This window comes from Engystomops pustulosus, chromosome 1 (genome assembly GCF_040894005.1).
Source record: "Engystomops pustulosus chromosome 1, aEngPut4.maternal, whole genome shotgun sequence".
NCBI classification, from domain to species: domain Eukaryota; kingdom Metazoa; phylum Chordata; class Amphibia; order Anura; family Leptodactylidae; genus Engystomops; species Engystomops pustulosus.
Genome location: NC_092411.1, coordinates 237074544 through 237094766, shown reverse-complemented (window position 1 = coordinate 237094766; position 20223 = coordinate 237074544). Strand labels below are relative to the sequence as shown.

Genomic DNA, 20223 nt, shown 5'->3' with positions numbered 1-20223 from the left:
ACCCTCTATATAACGCCAGTCATAGTGTTACCCTCCATATAGCGCCAGTCATAGTGTTACCCTCCATATAGCCCCAGCCATAGTGTTACCCTCCATATAGCCCCAGCCATAGTGTTACCCTTCCATATAACGCCAGTCATAGTGTTACCCTCTATATAGCGCCAGTCATAGTGTTACCCTCCATATATTGCCAGTCATAGTGTTACCCATCCATATAGTGCCAGTCATAGTGTTACCCTCTATATAGCGCCAGTCATAGTGTTACCATCCATATAGCGCCAGTCATAGTGTTACCCATCCATATAGCGCCAGTCATAGTGTTACCCATCCATATAGTGCCAGTCATAGTGTTACCCTCTATATAACGCCAGTCATAGTGTTACCCTCTATATAGCGCCAGTCATAGTGTTACCCTCCATATATTGCCAGTCATAGTGTTACCCATCCATATAGTGCCAGTCATAGTGTTACCCTCTATATAGCGCCAGTCATAGTGTTACCATCCATATAGCGCCAGTCATAGTGTTACCCATCCATATAGCGCCAGTCATAGTGTTACCATCCATATAGCGCCAGTCATAGTGTTACCCATCCATATAGTGCCAGTCATAGTGTTACCCATCCATATAGCGCCAGTCATAGTGTTACCCTCTATATAGCGCCAGTCATAGTGTTACCCTCTATATAGCGCCAGTCATAGTGTTACCATCCATATAGCGCCAGTCATAGTGTTACCCATCCATATAGCGCCAGTCATAGTGTTACCATCCATATAGCGCCAGTCATAGTGTTACCCATCCATATAGCGCCAGTCATAGTGTTACCATCCATATAGCGCCAGTCATAGTGTTACCCATCCATATAGCGCCAGTCATAGTGTTACCCTCTATATAGCGCCAGTCATAGTGTTACCATCCATATACTGCCAGTCATAGTGTTACCCTCTATATAGCGCCAGTCATAGTGTTACCCTCTATATAGCGCCAGCCATAGTGTTATCCTGCATATAGCGCCAGTCATAGTGTTACCCTGCATATAGTGCCAGTCATAGTGTTACCCTCCATATAGTGCCAGTCATAGTGTTACCCTCTATATAGCGCCAGTCATAGTGTTACCCTCTATATAGCGCCAGTCATAGTGTTACCCTCTATATAGCGCCATTCATAGTGTTACCCTCCATATAGTGCCAGTCAGAGTGTTACCCATCCATATAGTGCCAGTCATAGTGTTACCCTCTATATAGCGCCAGTCATAGTGTTACCATCCATATAGCGCCAGTCATAGTGTTACCCATCCATATAGCGCCAGTCATAGTGTTACCCTCTATATAGCGCCAGCCATAGTGTTATTCTGCATATAGTGCCAGCCATAGTGTTACCCTCCATATAGCGCCAGTCATAGTGTTACCATCCATATAGCGCCAGTCATAGTGTTACCCATCCATATAACGCCAGTCATAGTGTTACCCTCTATATAGCGCCAGCCATAGTGTTATCCTGCATATAGCACCAGTCATAGTGTTACCCATCCATATAACGCCAGTCATAGTGTTACCCTCTATATAGCGCCAGCCATAGTGTTATCCTGCATATAGCGCCAGTCATAGTGTTACCCTCTATATAGCGCCAGCCATAGTGTTACCCATCCATATAACGCCAGTCATAGTGTTACCCTCTATATAGCGCCAGCCATAGTGTTATCCTGCATATAGTGCCAGTCATAGTGTTACCCTCCATATAGCCCCAGCCATAGTGTTACCCTCCATATATTGCCAGTCATAGTGTTACGCTCCATATAACGCCACTCATAGTGTTACCCTCTATATAGCGCCAGTCATAGTGTTACCCTCCATATATTGCCAGTCATAGTGTTACCCATCCATATAGTGCCAGTCATAGTGTTACCCTCTATATAGCGCCAGTCATAGTGTTACCCTCCATATATTGCCAGTCATAGTGTTACCCATCCATATAGTGCCAGTCATAGTGTTACCATCCTTATAGCGCCAGTCATAGTGTTACCCATCCATATAGCGCCAGTCATAGTGTTACCCTCTATATAGCGCCAGCCATAGTGTTATCCTGCATATAGTGCCAGTCATAGTGTTACCCTCCATATAGTGCCAGTCATAGTGTTACCCTCCATATAGCGCCAGTCATAGTGTTACCCTCTATATAGTGACAGTCATAGTGTTACCCTCCATATAGCGCCAGTCATAGTGTTACCCTCTATGTAGTGCCAGTCATAGTGTTACCCATCCATATTGTGCCAATCATAGTGTTACCCATCCCTATAGTGCCAGTCATAGTGTTACCCATCCATATTGTGCCAATCATAGTGTTACCCATCCCTATAGCGCCAGTCATAGTGTTACCCTCCATATAGTGCCAGTCATAGTGTTACCCTCCATATAGCGCCAGTCATAGTGTTAACCTCTATATAGTGCCAGCCATAGTGTTACCCTCCATATTGTGCCAATCATAGTGTTACCCATCCCTATAGCGCCAGTCATAGTGTTACCCTCCATATAGCGCCAGTCATAGTGTTACCCATCCATATAACGCCAGTCATAGTGTTACCCTCTATATAGCGCCAGCCATAGTGTTATCCTGCATATAGCACCAGTCATAGTGTTATCCTGCATATAGTGCCAGTCATAGTGTTACCCTCTATATAGTGCCAGTCATAGTGTTATCCTCCATATTGTGCCAATCATAGTGTTACCCATCCCTATAGCGCCAGTCATAGTGTTACCCATCCATATAGCGCCAGTCATAGTGTTACCCTCTATATAGTGCCAGTCATAGTGTTACCCTCCATATAGCGCCAGTCATAGTGTTACCCTCCATATAGTGCCAGTCATAGTGTTACCCTCCATATAGCGCCAGTCATAGTGTTACCCTCTATATAGCGCCAGCCATAGTGTTATCCTGCATATAGCGCCAGTCATAGTGTTACCCTCCATATAGTGCCAGTCATAGTGTTACCCTCCATATAGCGCCAGTCATAGTGTTACCCTCTATATAGTGCCAGCCATAGTGTTACCCTCCATATTGTGCCAATCATAGTGTTACCCATCCCTATAGCGCCAGTCATAGTGTTACCCTCCATATAGCGGCAGTCATAGTGTTACCCTCTATATAGCGCCAGCCATAGTGTTATCCTGCATATAGTGCCAGTCATAGTGTTACCCTCCATATAGTGCCAGTCATAGTGTTACCCTCCATATAGCGCCAGTCATAGTGTTACCCTCTATATAGTGACAGTCATAGTGTTACCCTCCATATAGCGCCAGTCATAGTGTTACCCTCTATATAGTGCCAGTCATAGTGTTACCCATCCATATTGTGCCAATCATAGTGTTACCCATCCCTATAGTGCCAGTCATAGTGTTACCCATCCATATTGTGCCAATCATAGTGTTACCCATCCCTATAGCGCCAGTCATAGTGTTACCCTCCATATAGTGCCAGTAATAGTGTTACCCTCCATATAGCGCCAGTCATAGTGTTACCCTCTATATAGTGCCAGCCATAGTGTTACCCTCCATATTGTGCCAATCATAGTGTTACCCATCCCTATAGCGCCAGTCATAGTGTTACCCTCCATATAACGCCAGTCATAGTGTTACCCTCTATATAGCGCCAGCCATAGTGTTATCCTGCATATAGCACCAGTCATAGTGTTATCCTGCATATAGTGCCAGTCATAGTGTTACCCTCTATATAGTGCCAGTCATAGTGTTATCCTCCATATTGTGCCAATCATAGTGTTACCCATCCCTATAGCGCCAGTCATAGTGTTACCCTCTATACAGTGCCAGTCATAGTGTTACCCTCCATATAGCGCCAGTCATAGTGTTACCCTCCATATAGTGCCAGTCATAGTGTTACCCTCCATATAGCGCCAGTCATAGTGTTACCCTCTATATAGCGCCAGCCATAGTGTTATCCTGCATATAGCGCCAGTCATAGTGTTACCCTCCATATAGTGCCAGTCATAGTGTTACCCTCCATATAGCGCCAGTCATAGTGTTACCCTCTATATAGTGCCAGCCATAGTGTTACCCTCCATATTGTGCCAATCATAGTGTTACCCATCCCTATAGCGCCAGTCATAGTGTTACCCTCCATATAGCGCCAGTCATAGTGTTACCATCCATATAGCGGCAGTCATAGTGTTACCCATCCATATAACGCCAGTCATAGTGTTACCCTCTATATAGCGCCAGCCATAGTGTTATCCTGCATATAGCACCAGTCATAGTGTTACCCTCTATATAGCGCCAGCCATAGTGTTATCCTGCATATAGCGCCAGTCATAGTGTTATCCTCCATATAGTGCCAGTCATAGTGTTACCCTCCATATAGCGCCAGTCATAGTGTTACCCTCCATATTGTGCCAATCATAGTGTTACCCATCCCTATAGTGCCAGTCATAGTGTTACCCTCCATATAGTGCCAGCTATAGTGTTACCCTCCATATAGCGCCAGTCATAGTGTTACCCTCTATATAGCGCCAGCCATAGTGTTATCCTGCATATAGCGCCAGTCATAGTGTTACCCTCCATATAGTGCCAGTCATAGTGTTACCCTCCATATAGCGCCAGTCATAGTGTTACCCTCTATATAGTGCCAGCCATAGTGTTACCCTCCATATTGTGCCAATCATAGTGTTACCCATCCCTATAGCGCCAGTCATAGTGTTACCCTCCATATAGCGCCAGTCATAGTGTTACCATCCATATAGCGCCAGTCATAGTGTTACCCATCCATATAACGCCAGTCATAGTGTTACCCTCTATATAGCACCAGTCATAGTGTTATCCTGCATATAGTGCCAGTCATAGTGTTACCCTCTATATAGCGCCAGCCATAGTGTTATCCGGCATATAGCGCCAGTCATAGTGTTATCCTCCATATAGTGCCAGTCATAGTGTTACCCTCCATATAGCGCCAGTCATAGTGTTACCCTCCATATTGTGCCAATCATAGTGTTACCCATCCCTATAGCGCCAGTCATAGTGTTACCCTCCATATAGTGCCAGTCATAGTGTTACCCTCCATATAGCGCCAGTCATAGTGTTACCCTCCATATAGCGCCAGTCATAGTGTTACCATCCATATAACGCCAGTCATAGTGTTACCCATCCATATAGCGCCAGCCATAGTGTTACCCTCCATATAGTGCCAGCCATAGTGTTACCCATCCATATAACTCCAGTCATAGTGTTACCCATCCATATAGTGCCAGTCATAGTGTTACCATCCATATAGTGCTAGTCATAGTGTTACCCATCCATATAACTCCAGTCATAGTGTTACCCTCCATATAGTGCCAGCCATAGTGTTACCATCCATATAGTGCCAGTCATAGTGTTACCCTCCATATAGTGCCAGTCAAAGTGTTACCATCCATATAGCGCCAGCCATAGTGTTACCCATCCATATAGCGCCAGCCATAGTGTTACCCTCCATATAGTGCCAGCCATAGTGTTACCCTCTATATAGCGCCAGCCATAGTGTTACCCATCCATATAGCGCCAGCCATAGTGTTACCCTCCATATAGCGCCAGCCATAGTGTTACCTTCCATATATTGCCAGTCATAGTGTTACCCTCCATATAGCGCCAGTCATAGTGTTACCCTCTATATAGCGCCAGCCATAGTGTTATCCTGCATATAGCGCCAGCCATAGTGTTATCCTGCATATAATGCCAGTCATAGTGTACCCTCCATATAGCGCCAGTCATAGTGTTACCCTCCATATAGCGCCAGCCATAGTGTTACCCTCCATATAGTGCCAGTCATAGTGTTATCCTGCATATAGCGCCAGTCATAGTGTTACCCTCCATATAGCGCCAGTCATAGTGTTACCCTCCATATAGTGCCAGTCATAGTGTTATCCTGCATATAGTGCCAGTCATAGTGTTACCCTCCATATAGCGCCAGTCATAGTGTTACCCTCCATATAGTGCCAGTCATAGTGTTACCCTCCATATAGTGCCAGTCATAGTGTTACCCATCCATATAGCCCCAGCCATAGTGTTACCCTCCATATAGTGCCAGTCATAGTGTTACCCTCCATATAGCGCCAGTCATAGTGTTACCCATCCATATAGTGCCAGTCATAGTGTTATCCTGCATATAGTGCCAGTCATAGTGTTACCCTCTATATAGCGCCAGCCATAGTGTTACAATCCATATAGTGCCAATCATAGTGTTACCCTCCATATAGCACCAGCCATAGTGTTACCCTCCATATAGCGCCAGCCATAGTGTTACCCTCTATATAGCGCCAGCCATAGTGTTATCCTGCATATAGCGCCAGCCATAGTGTTATCCTGCATATAATGCCAGTCATAGTGTACCCACCATATAGCGCCAGTCATAGTGTTACCCTCCATATAGCGCCAGCCATAGTGTTACCCTCCATATAGTGCCAGTCATAGTGTTATCCTGCATATAGTGCCAGTCATAGTGTTACCCTCCATATAGCGCCAGTCATAGTGTTACCAGTGCCAGTCATAGTGTTATCCTGCATATAGTGCCAGTCATAGTGTTACCCTCCATATAGCGCCAGTCATAGTGTTACCCTCTATATAGCGCCAGCCATAGTGTTACAATCCATATAGTGCCAATCATAGTGTTACCCTCCATATAGCACCAGCCATAGTGTTACCCTCCATATAGCGCCAGCCATAGTGTTACCCTCTATATAGCGCCAGCCATAGTGTTATCCTCCATATAGTGCCAGTCATAGTGTTACCCTCCATATAGTACCAGCCATAGTGTTACCCTCCATATAGTACCAGTCATAGTGTTACCCTCCATATAGTGCCAGTCATAGTGTTACCCTCTATATAGCGCCAGTCATAGTGTTACCCATCCATATAGCGCCAGTCATAGTGTTACCCTCCATACAGCGCCAGCCATAGTGTTACCCTCTATATAGTGCCAGTCATAGTGTTACCATCCATATAGTGCCAGTCATAGTGTTACCATCGATATAGCGCCAGCCATAGTGTTATCCTGCATATAGCGCCAGCCATAGTGTTATCCTGCATATAGTGCCAGTCATAGTGTTACCCTCCATATACTGCCAGCCATAGTGTTACCCTCCATATAGAGCCAGCCATAGTGTTACCCTCCATATAGTACCAGTCATAGTGTTATCCTGCATATAGTGCCAGTCATAGTGTTACCCTCCATATAGTGCCAGTCATAGTGTTACCCTCCATATAGCGCCAGTCATAGTGTTACCCTCCATATAGTACCAGTCATAGTGTTACCCTCCATATAGTGCCAGTCATAGTGTTACCCTCCATATAGCGCCAGTCATAGTGTTACCCATCTATATAGCGCCAGTCATAGTGTTACCCATCCATATAGCGCCAGTCATAGTGTTACCCTCCATACAGCGCCAGTCATAGTGTTACCCATCTATATAGCTCCAGTCATAGTGTTACCCATCCATATAGCGCCAGCCATAGTGTTACCCTCCATATAGCGCCAGCCATAGTGTTACCATCCATATAGCGCCAGCCATAGTGTTACCATCCATATAGCGCCAGCCATAGTGTTACCCTCCATATAGCGCCAGCCATAGTGTTACCATCCATATAGCGCCAGCCATAGTGTTACCATCCATATAGCGCCAGTCATAGTGTTACCCTCCATATAGCGCCATTCATAGTGTTACCCTGCATATAGTGCCAGTCATAGTGTTACCCTCCATATAGTACCAGTCATAGTGTCACCCTCCATATAGCGCCATAGTGTTATCCTGCATATAGTGCCAGTCATAGTGTTACCCTCTATATAGTGCCAGCTTCTGTATGCTTCTATATACAGTGTCAGCCATTTTGCTACCCCCAAGGTGTCACTTTACGACACCTCCATGCCATATCAGCTGGATTGCGCCCTGTATAATAATGCCTCTCTGTACGGGTCTATACGCAGAGACCGGCAGCGGCACAGGCTAAGCCATCCGTCAGCTATAGACAACCTGAAAGACGCTTCTCCTCCGGACACCGAGCACCTACCTGCGCGGCCCAGACAGATTGTACGTACGTGTGTACCGGGTCTCCATGACAACCCGCTACAACACGCTTCTCCCAGCATTCCACGCCCACCGGGACACACGGAGCCAATCAGCAGCCTGCCCTGAGCTCCAATCACAGCATCTGAGTTACATGTGACTAGCAGTGCGGTGTGCACTGCAGCCTGCGGTACCGCTGCGGCTATCTCACTGTGTACCCTAACAGGGACAACAAGTGAAATAGTAACAAAAAGACAAGAGCAAAAAGTTTACTTTCTGTACGTCAGAGACTACAACATCTCTCGCACAGAGCATCACTGTGGTCATTGGGGCTAATGAAAGTGAATGTTACAGTACATAGATATTTTGTGATTTTGGCACTTTGTATGTACTGTATTAACATATAATAAATAAATACACTTTTTTTTTTTTTTTTTACAGAAACTCATTTCGTTCCCCATCTTTAGTCTCATAAAAGTCTCAAAAAATGCTTAATAGTTTGCCTAGTCTCAGCTGGGGAACTTGAATAATAATAATTAAAAATAAATAATTCCTTTATTTATATTGCGCACACATATTCCACAGCACTGCACAGAGTGTGCCAAATCGATCCCTGTCCCCAATGGGGCTCACTATCTAATCAACCTACCAGTATGTTTTTGGAGTGTGGGAGGAAACCGGAGGAAACCCACGCAAACACAGAGAGAACTTGACAGTAAGAATCAGAATAACCCATTTTACAACTTTTTTTTTTTTTTTAAAGTTGCATCCTCCACAGCGGGCAAATATTTTAGAATTAAATGCAAAATCCAATTTAGCTCAAGGAAAAAAAACACCTATTACAAATCGGACTAAGACAGTAAAACTGGAAAGAGAAAACATAATTCTACCCCCATAGTTTTTAAGTTATCCATTGATGGAGTAAATTGAGGGCTTGATTTTTGTGGGATGAATTGGAATTTACATTGGTATCATTCTGAGTCATTTTTTTCTTAAATTATGGGCTAAATTTATAGTTTGGGGCATTTATTTTATCTTTTGCTATCATAAGGGTTTTATTTTCTTTTACTTTTTTTTATTTGTGTTCAGAAGTTGTTCTCATATGAAACTGCATTGGAAACTCCACCCTTACCCTACCTGCACAAGAATATGTGCACGTTTGTGCCACAAACAACAGATGGGTGGACCATTGTTTATGGGTCTTGTGTGAATGCACCTCAGACCAAATGAAAGCAATAAAGACTGTCTGAGCCGGAAACGTGGGCAGGAATAGGACCTGCTCTGAATTTTGCAGCAGTCAGCTCACACACAGGGCCAAGGGAGCCACAGGTGTGTATGAGCTCATAGAAATGACATTGTCTGTGTATTATTTGTTGAATTAACAATAGCACACAGACAAAAACAGCATTGGTATATAGGGAGCCCTCGACCAGTGGTGGCAAACCTATGGCACGGGTGGCAGGTGGCACTCAGAGCCCTTTCTGTTGGCACTAGACATGACTTGAGGACTCCTTCTGCAGTCTGAGGTAGTCAAGGACATGCCATGCTCAGTGCTATTTTAAACTGACACATCCTGGGACATCCTAAGGCTATATTCACACTACTGTTGCCCGCCTTACCGTAGCACGGCGGGCACACGGCTGTGCCTGGGAGAGGAGGAGGGGGAGAGCGCAACTAACCCCCGCCCCCTCCATAGGAATATATGGTGCACAGCGCCTTATTCCGGAAAAAAGATACGACATGTCCTATCTTTCCACAGGGTACAGAACGATACGGTGCCGCACGTGTGCCGCTCCCGTTGGCACCGTGCACCCATTGTGATGTCAGGGGGACGTATTTATGGGTTAAGGGAATATTGTTGTCGCCTATGGCTGTCAGAGGCAGCCATGTAGCGCAGGGAGAAGGCAGAAGTGGTTTATTACCTTTTCCTTTCTTCACTATATAGCGCTAAAGTACTACTATGCAGTATCTGGCAGTCACATGACCACTGGGTCTGCAGGTGTTAATCAGAGCTGCTGGTTCTGATCAGACCTACCGTAGTACAACTCTGATCAGTCATTTCCCCCTGTAATTGGGGCTCTTATAGATCAGACCGTCAGGTCAGTGATGGTAAACATTGTAGAGTTCAAGTGCCCAAACTACAACAAAAACCTACTAACTGAACTTATTGCTCCCTGCTCTGTCACAACTTTCAATCATATCAATGTCTTGAGGACACCAATATAGTAGAAAGAGCAAGAAGACATTTTGAATATTATTGTAGCTTCCCTCCAGGGCCTCCTGAACAGGACAAATTGCAGGATCAAGAGCAGGAACTCCAACGATAACCCAGTTCTGTCCACACCTTCCTACTCCACCTGAATAATGAGGATCTATAAAGTTGGGATTACATGGGCAGCAATTACAGAAATTTACCATGTTGTCTTTCTATAGGAGCAGATAAAAAATAATGTTCTCCTGCTACATGCTAAAATGTAATGACCCACAGTGTGTCTGCAACCTTTGTAATGCACATGTTGAAAGCTGAAGGATGTAGCGGAACATACTGTTCCTGGTGTGTGGCCCTTGGCCTAAGGGTTTTTTAATACAGATTTTATGGTAGTCCTCATTCTTCATGGAATATGTATAGATGTAGGAGTCTTTAACTTGAATCTAATAAACCACTACAGATTAAAGTAAAGATAAAGTTTACTGCAACTGTTGATTTAACAATTTATTTTAATGTTTTCTAGATGTGTACTTTATCTTTATATTACTTTCTCTTTATATTTATTATATTTTTGCACATGCATTCATAGCCTTGGGAATGTCCGTGTATGACACATCTAAGCTTAACAATTGCACCTTATGCCTTTGCTCTTATAGTTGGTCTGGATTTTTTCCATGCACAGTGTAACATATTTACGGATTAGTTGTTTAGTTGCCTGGAAATACAGCAAGATCCCAATTTTACAGCCTTGCCTGGCAATTAAAATTTGTCACCCAGAGTGTGTACACATTGCGCACATTAATGATGAAGTCAGTTGTCTGTCGCTGTCCATAGTTGTGTACTGATAAACATGATACATGTTGGCTGACTCCCAGGGAGAAAAACAAGGAATGTGTTCTGCGCTTTTTTATGCCACTTGTTTTTTCTTGGCAAGATCTAAGAGAAACTGCACAGAAGATTGGCAGGGTCAGTGTAAAATAGATGAAATGCTGAATGAAATCTTCAAAGCTAGAAAGGATATGCCCCGAAGTGTGTTTTTTTTTGTTTTCATATATACAGCTCATCACATAATACCCTACAGCTTTACTCCCACGGGGAACTTTTAAATCAACATTGCAAGAATAAAATTAAAAGTCAATATGTTAGAAAAATACCCATCTACAGGACATTCGGCAGAAGAAAATAACTAAGAAAACTTTTGACTGTATCTCTAAATGTGCTGTTGAATAGATTACTCGAAATACTCATGAAAATTGCTTTATGTTATAGAGAATTGTCTACCCACTGTAATTGTATTTATATATGCAAAAACTGCTCAGGAAATACAAAAGTCAAACGCTAGTTAATGACTGTACGTCAACCCATGTCAGAAACCGGCTACCTACCTGCAATGTAGTTGTTATTCCATATTATCTTTGTTATGGTCAAGCTAGAGGCTTATTTTCACGTTTGAGTGCTGTTCGTCCCTAACAGAAAGCCTTTACACACTTTCTTATCAGGATTTAAACCTTTAGGATCAAAAATATGAACCCCGTCTTTAAAATTGGATAGGGCTTGTGGTTCTGTAAGCTTCAAAACTGGAGACAAAGGTACTTAAGGACATTGATGGAAATGTGAATTGTACATGAAAACTCACACCATAATCTTTTTGATTTGAAAGGTGGAGTTCATCTCTTTAATATGATACAAAAAGCACAGTACTAAACTCTGCTCAATTTCACATGACCTTGGAGAAGATTTTAAAGGCAAACAGGTAATTTTTAATGTAAAAGAGAGAATGCTAGAAAGTATATTTTATATACTTAAAGGATGCTGGTAGTTATGTTAAAGCTTGGGGCAGAATCCTTTTAAAGAGTTGTCCGATCAGTATAAGTTTTCCCCTACCTACTGAATAGGGCATAACTTGCTGATCAGTTGGAGTCTCATTGGTGGGATACCCACAGGTTTCAAGATTGGGGGTCTGTTGTACCTCCAAATAATTAGAAGCTAGTCTTTCATGCGCCTTCCTCTCTATTCATCTCAATGGCGCTTAAAGATATAGCCTTATACTGTACTCTGCTTCTTTCCTTAGTTCCACGGTGAATGGAGTGCCAGTTGCCATGTCCAATCTGCCACTTCATTAATTTGGGGTACAACGAACCCACATTTTTGTTTTCTTTTAGCACCCAACCACTGGCACTCCAACTGATCAGCAAGTTATCCCCTATCCTTTGGGTAGTGACTGGACAACCTCTTCAAGTGGAAAGTTGACGTTTAACGTGTGTATACAAACAAGTATGTCCTCTAGCAGCAGCCAAATGGAAACTGCAGATAGTGACAGCTGTCCACAAAACGGGCGGCAGGTAAACTTATTTTACTAATTTATTAGAGCAGAATTGTGTTTAAAGTGAACAAACCGCTTTAATAAGAAAGTTTACAGAGGCTGTAGATAAAACAATTGCCCCTAAAACTTGATAACTGAGAGGGCCAAAATACACTTGGTTAGTAGTGGGACTTGTTTTAGATTTTGCTCATATTCTTTTCCAATAATAAAAGAATTCAGCCAAAATTAAAATTGTCATTGGAAAATAATAAAAAGAGAAGTGTAACCCTTTATTAGATGTTTAATCAAAATTTACATTGGAACTACTCACTTAGAATAATTATTATAGAGTTTGACTTAGTTTTACTTGCTTTTATACTATTTTCATGTTTTTTGATCTTGATCGAGCCACATGCAGCTGTGCAAATCCGTAACCACAAGAAACATGTCATAAACCCCTAATTCTCTGTAGAGGAAATGGCCTTTGAAATGTACTGCATCACACTATGGCATTCAGGTCTCACAGGGTAAGAGAAGTTGAAATAAAGTATAGTAGAAGTTTTTAAAGTGCAGCTCTTCAGTCTTTTCCTTGTTGTGCCCTTTCCCACACACCTTTTTATATCAGAATTTAATATCCCAGGAATCTTTAATCCTGTTATTGAAGTAGATAACTCAAAATACATACATATGTAATGTGACAGTGTTACCTTCAGGTATCTCCCTTGATCACGGCAGTTCTTGATACAGATAGTTCCAAAAACTAGGTCCAAACTACGTTTAGGCTTCAATAATGCATTGTGTGTATTCCCATAGATAAACCAAGGCTTTTTATGCCTTTGGCAAACAAAATAAATATCTCTCAGCAGAGTTTGAAGTAGGTTTGCAATGGGACATGATCGCTAGATGTTTCACCATTACCCTATAATACTAAGGCCACTAAATCTATACAACAATGCATCTTTTCTCACTGCTCATTATTAACTTATATTGTCAAATCCAATCTTGCCAAGTGGAAAACACTAAAAAGACAACAAAGTTAAATGTTGTTTGTTGCTGTCATTAGTATTTTTTTGAAACTAAGATTTATTTAAATTAGTTTTCTTCTTTTATTTTTTTTTTTAGGAAAATAAAAAAATATTGTCACCTGTATAATAAAAAAAATCATACCTACTTCACAAATCCCCCACTGCTCTACACCCCCTGCTCCCCAGATGCTCTCCACATCTTAGTCCAGTGATGACGTTCAGACTTGAGCTGCGCACACCCAAAGGTCGGGTTCGGCTTGGCTGCCTGACCTCAACTTACTGTCAGATTGGTTTCAGAAAAGTCAATCCAGCAAATTGACGACCCTACTAACTATGGATAGTTCCCGGATTGTCTGTTAGGCCACCAGTTCAGAAAAATGTCTAGGTCAGGCAGCAGAACGCTCAACCTGACTGTTGGGTCCACTCATCTCTAGTCCTGACACAGGGCATTGCCATTATCATAGTCAATCACTGATTTTAGATCATCATTTTGGTACCTGTGCAAAACATGTGCTTTTCTCGGGCCGCAGCTATTGTATGGTATATAAAACAATGCTAAGCCGTATGTCCGCAAAAACAATGTGTGTGTCATGATTTTTGCGGGTCCGCAGAAAAAAAAAAGACTGCCAAATTATGTCACTAGATGATCCCAGCCTATTTAAGGGTCACGTGATTGTGTGTCATCTCTGTTTAGTCCATAATTTTCATGTTCCCATAGACTTCTTTGGGAAGGCTTGAGCCACAAACACAGAATAGGTAGGTAGGGATAAGACTTGTTTGGGGTTTTCTATAGCCCATGTTTGTAGGTGCATTTAAATAAATACTATCTGCAAAAAAATAAACAATACCCAATGGACAAAAATACTAATTGTGTGCCTTTGGCTGGGCGTGCACACGTCACCTTGCTGGAAAGGAAGAGGGATGAGCCCTGCTCGCTCCTCCCCTCTTCATAGAGCAGCACAGTATCGGCGCCATTACATGGCGAAATATAGATGTCCTATATTTCCATGTGCATGGACAACGCGTGCTCACCGCACCATGACCATGCACCATAAATGGTACGGCTTCATGTTGGCTCCCATTACATTCATGAGAATGAGCCCTTACTGTCAGTGGTTGGCCAAAGTAGTGACATGCCTCTGTTGGTCTGTCATCATCACTTGACTATAAGGTGTACAAACTATACATATTTGAATTTTTGTACAATTTTTTTGTGACACTTTTGTGTATAATCAAATGAAAAAGGTATTTTAAACACAATATGACTTCTCAAACAATTTGTATTTCATTAAGGGTTTGTTAGCTTTGATTATTTATGTCATTACATATTTCTGGATAATGGCGAAATAAGACTTTTGTTTTAACATTTTTGACAGTTCAACTTTTTGTTGACTTGTGTTATTGATTAGCTTTGTACACTTATTGTTTTTACATCATGTTGTAAAGCCTAAATGTAAGCTCTAGCTGCAAATATATGTTTTCATGCATTTTGATTTTAGATAATTAGTGTTTGTTTAAAAGTTGAATTAAGATGGACAATTGATGCATTTTTGAATCACTCTTGCATTCATACAAAGATTTCTTTATAAATATCTATTTAAATGACAGTAGATCATCATTACTCAGTACTGAGCGTTAGAGTTTATTCTGTTCCTTGGCAAATTACCTGCAATGAATGGTAGGACATCCACATTCAAGTGAAAGTAACTGAATTTCTCCACCTGTGCAATATTCTTTGTTCTAGTGAAAGTCCCACTGGATGGACCCTGGGGATGACATATATGGTGTAGGTTAGTCACCCACTATTGCCTAAGCTTTTTCACTTTCCCTGATACATAAATAAATTACATACATGCATCTAAAATGAACAATTATTCTCCATTCATGAATGTAAGTGAAGCTTTTGTCCATATTTTTTGTCCTAGTGAAATAGCTTGCAGACAAAAGAAACAGAAAAAATGAAAAAGAAAAAAAAGATCACAAAACCGCAAAGCTGTCACTTAGACACTGAAAGGAGGAAAAAATTTGTACTGCAAGATAGAATAGCTTCTTCATCTGATGGCACCCTCAGGCCGGTGACAAGAAATTTGCCTAGAGCTACTTGGGCTTCTGGTGAGTTGGAAAAATCTAAAATGAAAGTAAGAAGTATGTATTCACCGTGAAAGATTAAAGACAAGCAGGTAGACTAAAACCCTTTTTTTGCAATGGGGACATTTTATATTAGTTCTTTATAATAAAAAGGTGTCTGTTTTTCATGTTTTCTTAACTAAAAAAATGTAAAATATGCAGTACAGGACTATAAATGGCGCTTCTGTTCTACTAGTATTGGGAACAAAGAGTAGATGATGGACTGTATTCTTCTTTATATAGAGTTCAGTAAACAGCATTATGTTGTATTAATTGTACTGTGCATTTATTATGATAAAAATGTGTTAGATATGTTCCTTAAGTACTGGTACATTAAAGGGAACTTGTCAGCAGAAATTTACCTAATAAACCACTACAAGTATGTTGTAATAATGGGATAACACTTTCCAGATCATGTTTCTTTCATTTGTCTTTCTTTCAAATCTACTTTGAAGTGGTGTGTAAATTGGTTGTACAAAGTCAAAGAGGCGGTGAATTTGGCACTGAAGTCAAGTTCTAAGATTGACCTCTTTAATGTAATTGACAGGCCTGCATCTAAGGACATCACGGTCCAGCTCACTCACTAGTGAATGTTTGCAGATATTTACTGAAAACTAAATGTCACGGGTGCTCCTGCGACCCATGCCTCGGGTCGCAGAAGCACCCGTGTTCCTAATTGTGCCCCGCCACACCAGCAGCATCGCTTACCTTTCCTAGCTCCAGTGGCGGTCCCCTCGCTTTGGCGCGCATGTTCCCGCCTCATATGGGGTTCATGTGCTGGCTTTCTAAGATTCAAAGGGCTGCCTTCCCAGTTAAATTCCCGGTACATTCCTGTGTCCCCTGCCAGATGTTTGTGCTTCATGCCCTAGAGAGAGCTTGTTCCTTATGTCCTGCACTTGTATTGTGAATTTCTGTTGTGGCCCCGATTCCATTCCTGACTCCACTCCTCTGCTGTCAGTCCTGACCTTCTGCTTCGCTCTCGACTATGATCCCGTTCTGCCTGTCCTGACCTTCTGTCTGACGCCGACTACGATTCTGCTCTATGACTCTGTACCTCGCCTTGGCTTCCATCGTGAGCAAAGTTGCGCCTGTGGAGCGACCTGGTGGTATCTGGTGAAAACCGGGTGCTACTTAGGCTCCGCGCCCAGGTGTCGGCTTACCTCATTGTTCCCGATGGTACAGAGAGTCCACTACCTCTGCATCCTGACACTACGCCAGGTTAGACTGGTGGATACACTGGAACGATCGGCAGATACATCAGGAGCTCTAACCCTCATGATGTATCCGCCGTGGCGGCTGGGGGTGTGGCTTTAACATACGACAGCACACGAGCTCCGGCATATGATAAATCACCCCATAGACTCTCTGCTGCAACTTCTAGCTGAGCTGATCAGCTGACACGCAGGTCAGCTGAGTGCTGGACTGCTGTGGGCTCACTCAGTTTGAGACACCAAGCTGCACACCACTCTATCCACTATCACCACCTAAGAAAACCTCAACAGGAGTAGGAGTAGGAACAGGTGCAAGATGTCTACACTCCTCTAATGCTGGATATATAGGAGCACATCATAGAGACTGAGATGAGAGATATTGAACCCAATACCTATAGGCCACCAGGAGGGTCATTCTGCACATTACAGTTGGACAATTTATATCAGCTGGCCATTGTTTCACCTATGATTGAGAACTTTATAACTTGATATATTATACATTTAAGGTAGATGGTCCAACCCTTGCTTATCGTAGCAGCTGTAAGCCTGGTCATCGTATGATACAAAACAATAGTACTTTATTGATCCCCTGGGGGAAAATTCTCTTGTACATAGTATTTTGGCAAATTTTACACACAGTACTCAAAGAGAACCTTTCTTGCAAATGAACCCGCCCAGAATAAAGAATTCATAAAGTCATTGTTAGACTCCAGGGGTAGTGGACCCAGTGGACCACCACGAATGATGACACAAGCCGATACCTGGGACCGGAGTATAAGAGTCCTCACCAGAGCCCGCTGCAAAGCAGGTTGGATTTGCTGCGGTGTGGTACCACCAGGTTGTTCCACAGTTGCAACTTGTCCACGGTGGCAGGCAAGGCAAGGTACAGAGTCGGTAGGCAAGCTTGTGGTTGGGGACAGGCAGAAGGTCAAGACAGTTGGCAGAGGTTCAGGGTCAGAGGCAAAGCAGAAGGTCAGGGCTGGCAGCGGAGGAGTGTAAACGGAAAGGATACAAGCTTTTTCAATGGCATAGAGCTTGAAGATCCGGCAGGGAATACTGGGAGACGCCAGCCTTTAATAATTGCTAATAATAGCAATCAGCGGTGCACTTATCCCTTAAATCTTCTGAAGCCGGCGTGCAAGCACCCTAGGAGATTGGAACACGTGTGCACGGCCGCCGGATGGGAGTCAGGAACGAGGAGAGGTGAGTTTGTAGTGCGGGGCGCAGGGGCACACGGAGGATCACGGGTCATATGAACAGGATGACCTCATCTAAGGTCCTGTAACATTTACAACATCTACCCCATGTATGTATTTGATCACACTAAAGCACAACATGCATCCTTGGAGGATGGGGAGAAGTAGAATTCCATGGAGAATGGAAAGGAGTAGAAGTCCATGGAGGCTGCTGTGATTTAATGTGATCAGATATATGCATGGTGTACAGTTTGTTAATATTGGGAGACTAAAGGACCAGTGATGAAGATGACTGAGAAGAGGCATGGGGCATGGGGAGGAGTGGCTGGCTGAGCAGAACAAGCCTTCTCTGATGCCAGGGAATATAATATAAAGTTAATTTTATGGGGATGTAAGGGAAACAATTGTTAACTGAAAGAAGGATGTCCGTTAGTAAATAGGACGTTAAAGGAACCTGTCATTAGCTATATATGTGAAAATGTGGTGACAGGTTCTCTTTAACGTTACAGTTACATAAATACACTTCGGGAGGCATATTCTTACGTGTTGTTAGTTCCTTGGTTGCATATGGTCTTAACATACCAAGCAATACTCTATACAGGTGGTCCCCTACTTAAGAACACCCGACTTACAGACAACCCCTAGTTACTAAACTAAAAAATAAACAAGCATAAGCATTTTAGGTACCACTTTATCCAAAAATTCCTAATCTACCAAAATATTCAAATTATTATCCTATATGGCAGTGGTGGCGAACCTATGGCACTGGTGCCAGAGTTGGCACTCGAAGGGCTCTTGGTGGGCACACGGGCTGTCTCCCAGGCACAGAGTTTGCCAGAAATGGCAACTTCCTGCAATCTTAGGCAGTCCAGGTAGTGCCCTGCTACTTTAAATTGACCCATCCTGGGCTGCTTGGTCCTGTCCGAAGAGTGAAAAGGTGTGGACAGGGTCAGATTGGAGCCCAAAGATTCTGGTAGCAATAAGTTTGTTACTTCCTAAATTGCCATGTTGGCACTTTGGGAAAAGCTAGAGTTTTTTGGGTCTCATTTTGGGCACTTGATCCCTAAAAGGTTCTCCATCACTGCTATATGGTAAACTTCAAATGTCTGAATCAACAGGTATTTAAATGTAACTCCATGATTGTACTGACACAACAAATAAATGGGATGTTTTATTTTGTAAAAACATAGTCTATATAATAATGGTGCAGTTGGACTTTTTTGTCTATTGTATTGCAATAGGATTTTTTTTCCAGCTTCCTCATACATTGCTTGGAATATTTAATACTGACACTGACAGCAGATAACAAGCCCTCATACACAGAAGAATTAAAAAGTTTCATCATTTGGAAGGATGGGTGGAAAAAACGAAAAAGGGCTGTGGCATTTTTGTATATTGTATATTTATAAATTATTATAATAATGTTCTTTATTTTTATAGTGCCATCATATTATGCAGCCCTTTACAAATCATGTGGAATATGTACAAATAAAATACAACATTACAGAGTGAAGACAGAGTCATATGGAAACAATAAGAGTGAGATCTCACAAGAGCTTACACGCTTTAAAGGTAGATCATACAGGTCCTACTGCTGGGAACCTAAATACACTGCTGCAACGGGAGACCAATTATACAAACCTTAGTTATTTTAACACAGAGATGCAGTTCCATTTTAATTAAATGGAAGTATGGCTTTCTAGATCTCTGCTTGCTGTCCTGCTATAGAACGCTTCTATGTTTACTTCCAGTGGAAAGAAATCTGACCATGGTCACACAGATGTATGGCTCGTTATAACCCACAGCTCTGATTACTCTCTGTGATACTAACGAGATGTGCACCTGTGTGACCATGGTCAGATTTCTATCCACTGGAAATAAACATAAAATCTTTTTATAGAATGACAGCAAGCAGAGATCTAGAAAACCATGAGGAACTGAAACAAAAAGTATATTAAATAATTGTATAATTTCTCATCATGCAAACAATAAAATTAATTAGCTAAAATAAGAATATCCCTTTAAGCTAGACTGCCATTATTTAAGACTGCCACCAGCATTGGATATATACAATAGGAACGCTGAGGACATTTGTCACTTTGTTAATTAAATT

At 42.4% G+C, this 20223-nt stretch overlaps 1 protein-coding gene and 1 long non-coding RNA gene across 5 annotated transcripts in view; one reads left to right on the top strand and one right to left on the bottom strand.

Annotated features, from left to right (window-relative positions):
* TTC29 (tetratricopeptide repeat domain 29) overlaps positions 1 to 15278 on the bottom strand; it is a 157661-nt gene extending 142383 nt beyond the window's left edge. For 2 of the 4 annotated variants that reach the window (XM_072121677.1, XM_072121704.1), the window contains exon 1: positions 15243 to 15278. In XM_072121677.1, the coding sequence (XP_071977778.1) occupies positions 15243 to 15269 (27 nt within the window). In that variant the 5' untranslated portion in view covers positions 15270 to 15278. Of the gene's footprint in view, positions 1 to 8007; positions 8025 to 8044; positions 8192 to 15242 lie in introns of those variants that run through there. The other 2 variants (XM_072121686.1, XM_072121694.1) reach the window with 2 other exon arrangements.
* LOC140075608 (uncharacterized) lies at positions 11916 to 19772 on the top strand. Its single transcript, XR_011849450.1, has 4 exons — positions 11916 to 12002; positions 15321 to 15366; positions 15502 to 15688; positions 19551 to 19772. It is a non-coding gene; the product is annotated as an uncharacterized lncRNA (long non-coding RNA).
* Positions 19773 to 20223: the final 451 nt, after the last annotated feature.